Source organism: Diaphorina citri, unplaced genomic scaffold (assembly GCF_000475195.1).
Source record: "Diaphorina citri unplaced genomic scaffold, Diaci psyllid genome assembly version 1.1 scaffold53, whole genome shotgun sequence".
Lineage (NCBI taxonomy): Eukaryota > Metazoa > Arthropoda > Insecta > Hemiptera > Psyllidae > Diaphorina > Diaphorina citri.
The window spans coordinates 191548-194250 of record NW_007377490.1 but is presented as its reverse complement, the minus strand read 5'-3'; the positions used below and the strand labels follow the sequence as shown (position 1 = coordinate 194250).

Below are 2703 nucleotides of genomic sequence, written 5' to 3'. Positions count from 1 at the left end.
TGCATGCCAAATTTCAAGTCTCTAGCTCTTACCGTTCTCGAGATATTTTGTTTACAGACAGACAGACACACAGACAGATGTCAAACCACAAAAAAAAAAAAAAAAAAATCATAGGTAATATTGATCATTAGATAATTAACTTGATTTAAGCAATCTGATTAACTGGAAAGTTTAAAATTGACCAATCAGATAGCTTGATCCAAGAGTTTGTGGTCTTGGCCATTATTGGTTTACCTCTCTTAGCACCGAACACAGTCCTGCAACACAGTAGAATCCATTGTCATAGTAGGCAGGCAGCTGACAATATTTCACTGGTGGGTCAATACTCTCAGCAAACAAGAGTGGAATGTCCTGGGTGTTGATAAGAATGCTGGTTTTTGAGTCCTTTTGTTCCGAGAGAAATACTCTGATTTCGTCTGATATTTTTATGTAATCAATTAATGCCAGAACAATACATGATTCTATTGGGCAATAGATCTCGTTTTTGGACTCACCAAGCTTAGTGTATTCTAAGAAAATACTCATTATTCTCGAGGATGAGCACTATGAACTACTATCGTTTTTCGCTTTTTCGTTCCCAGTTTTCCTTCCCACAAAACACGAAATTTTGAAATTCGCGCATCGTTTTTGGACTCACCAAGCTTAGTGTATTCTAAGAAAATACTCATTATTCTCGAGGATGAGCACTATGAACTACTATCGTTTTTCGTTCCCAGTTTCCCTTCCCACAAAACACGAAATTTTGAAATTCGCGCGAAAAGGGCTTCCATACAGTGTTGCAAGATTGGCCATATAGGATTACCGTACAATTTTGTCTGCTTTACCGCACGCCATATTTTGCGCTCGTATTACCGTACACACTACCCTTCCAAAGTGGAAATTCGATTCGATTAATCGTTTGTTCTACAATCGATTATCAAAACCGTGTTGCCAGATGAAATGGAAAACCTCTGATTTTTGTTGGTCGTAGGTTGTAGCCTTGTAGCGCGTCTGCCTTGTAAGCGCTGACGCGCCCCAGGCGGGTTCGATTCCCGCGCAGGGCGGATTTTATCCTGATGGGATAATGTTCGTTCTCGGAACAGCTGGCTTGCTCTTATCCTGTCTTTGTCTTCCTTCTCTCTTCAATTTCGGTACGATAAGACCTTAGCAGATACAGTTCCCTCTGTCAAACCTGAAAAAAAAAAAAAAAAAAAAAAAAAATGTTGGTTGTTGGAAAAGTGGCGGAAAAGCCTCAACAATTTTTATTTAACACATTTTGAAAGGAGAAAAAAAATCAAAAGTAATTTTTGCAATTCAAGATTTTACTTTTACTCATAAGAAGTTGGAGTGAAAAGCCCAGCCATATGTGCTACCCACAAAATCCAAAGGGATGCCCAGGGGGCAAAGTCCTATTGGCGGGTGTAAAGTGTGAGTTCTCAAATAATGATGATTAAGTTTCCCATGTCTCAGTTATGATTCAAACTCATACCCTTTTGGTTACAAGAGTGTGCCAAACACTGAAGCAAGGTGGTTGTCACAAGGAAATTGAATCAGCAGACATTATCAGAACTTGGGATGCTCACTTCAAATACTTGGATGCAATCCAGTTATCACAGTCGACTTGCCAAAATTATTTATCTCAGAGTTTTCCGTGTGGCATTTCTCAATTCTTTCTCATTCTCAAACTGTCTCAGATCTGTGCGTTGTAGAAATTCCTGTTTTTCTAAATATCTGAAAACATAATATAAAAACAAGAAGATTATACCTGCAGTGCCCATCCCACCAACCTGACACCGATTGACCTTTGGGTCCATCCCAGGGAGGTGGCAATATTCCTGCAACTCCCCACAGATGAGACAGATGGAGCTGGGGATGCATAATGAGGAGGCCCCTGCTGCTACAACAACAACAACAACAAGATTATAGACAAAGTTATCTTTTTTATTTATTAAATACTAGTGGTTGACCTGTTCTTTGTATGGGATCACCTAAATATTTATCTAATTAAATTATGACAATTCAGTCCGGATTAACAAATCTAACAATATTGTAACTTACCCATCTTTTCCTTTATTGAACGTAGACAACTGTTCTTCAAGGCCTTCACTTTGTTTGTACTGAGTCCAGTCAAGCTTTGACTTCTCCAAAATGCTTAGCTTAGGTTGCTTTCCAAGTGCTCCCAAAATGCCTGCCATTCCACCTCTACCCCCTCGTCCTCTGCCTCTCGAGTTTACAATGGACACAGGAACTTGCTTCTCAACCCGGGGGGGGGGGGGAGAGAGTTAATAATACTAATAATTAAAACAGACTGGGAAAATTCCTTACAATTGTCTGATTAATGTCTTCAAAGAAATTCATTGTGTTTTACCAACTATCTTGTCTATTTTCATGATTTATTAAATACTTACTTTACTTGTTCTCCTGCAAATGTACAAACTTGTGTAACAGTTTTGACTTCAGGCATGGAACTGCTTGATTCCTCTTTCTTATCTGAAGGAGATTCAGTAGGACCTGAGATGAATTCTGTGGATGAAGAAAGAAATTCAATTTCATTCTGGTTGAAGTGAGTAATTGGTGCAAATGACCTACTGTTCATAAAGGGCTTTATAGAAAAAAAAAAAAAAAAAAACATGAGATTAGACCTATGTATGTAGATGTTAGGTACATTGGCTACCTATAAAAACTGAGGAGTAAGAAATCTGAAACAGGGGGGGGGGGGGGGGG

The 2703-nt window shown here is 38.9% G+C and overlaps 2 protein-coding genes across 3 annotated transcripts in view; both read right to left on the bottom strand.

Annotated features, from left to right (window-relative positions):
- LOC103516660 (glutathione S-transferase C-terminal domain-containing protein) overlaps positions 1-604 on the bottom strand; it is a 31875-nt gene extending 31271 nt beyond the window's left edge. For both annotated transcript variants that reach the window (XM_026828955.1, XM_008481645.3), the window contains exon 1: positions 235-604. In XM_026828955.1, coding sequence (XP_026684756.1) covers positions 235-525 — 291 coding nt within the window. In that variant the 5' untranslated portion in view covers positions 526-604. The remainder of the gene's footprint in view (positions 1-234) is intronic.
- Positions 605-1206: 602 nt separating this feature from the next.
- Positions 1207-2703, bottom strand: part of LOC103516815 (craniofacial development protein 1) — a 2928-nt gene continuing 1431 nt past the window's right edge. Inside the window, exons 3-5 of the mRNA XM_026828790.1 lie at positions 2388-2533; positions 2038-2241; positions 1207-1710 (exon numbers count right to left, since the gene is read on the bottom strand). Of these exons, the coding sequence (XP_026684591.1) occupies positions 1614-1710; positions 2038-2241; positions 2388-2533 (447 nt within the window). The 3' untranslated portion in view covers positions 1207-1613. The remainder of the gene's footprint in view (positions 1711-2037; positions 2242-2387; positions 2534-2703) is intronic.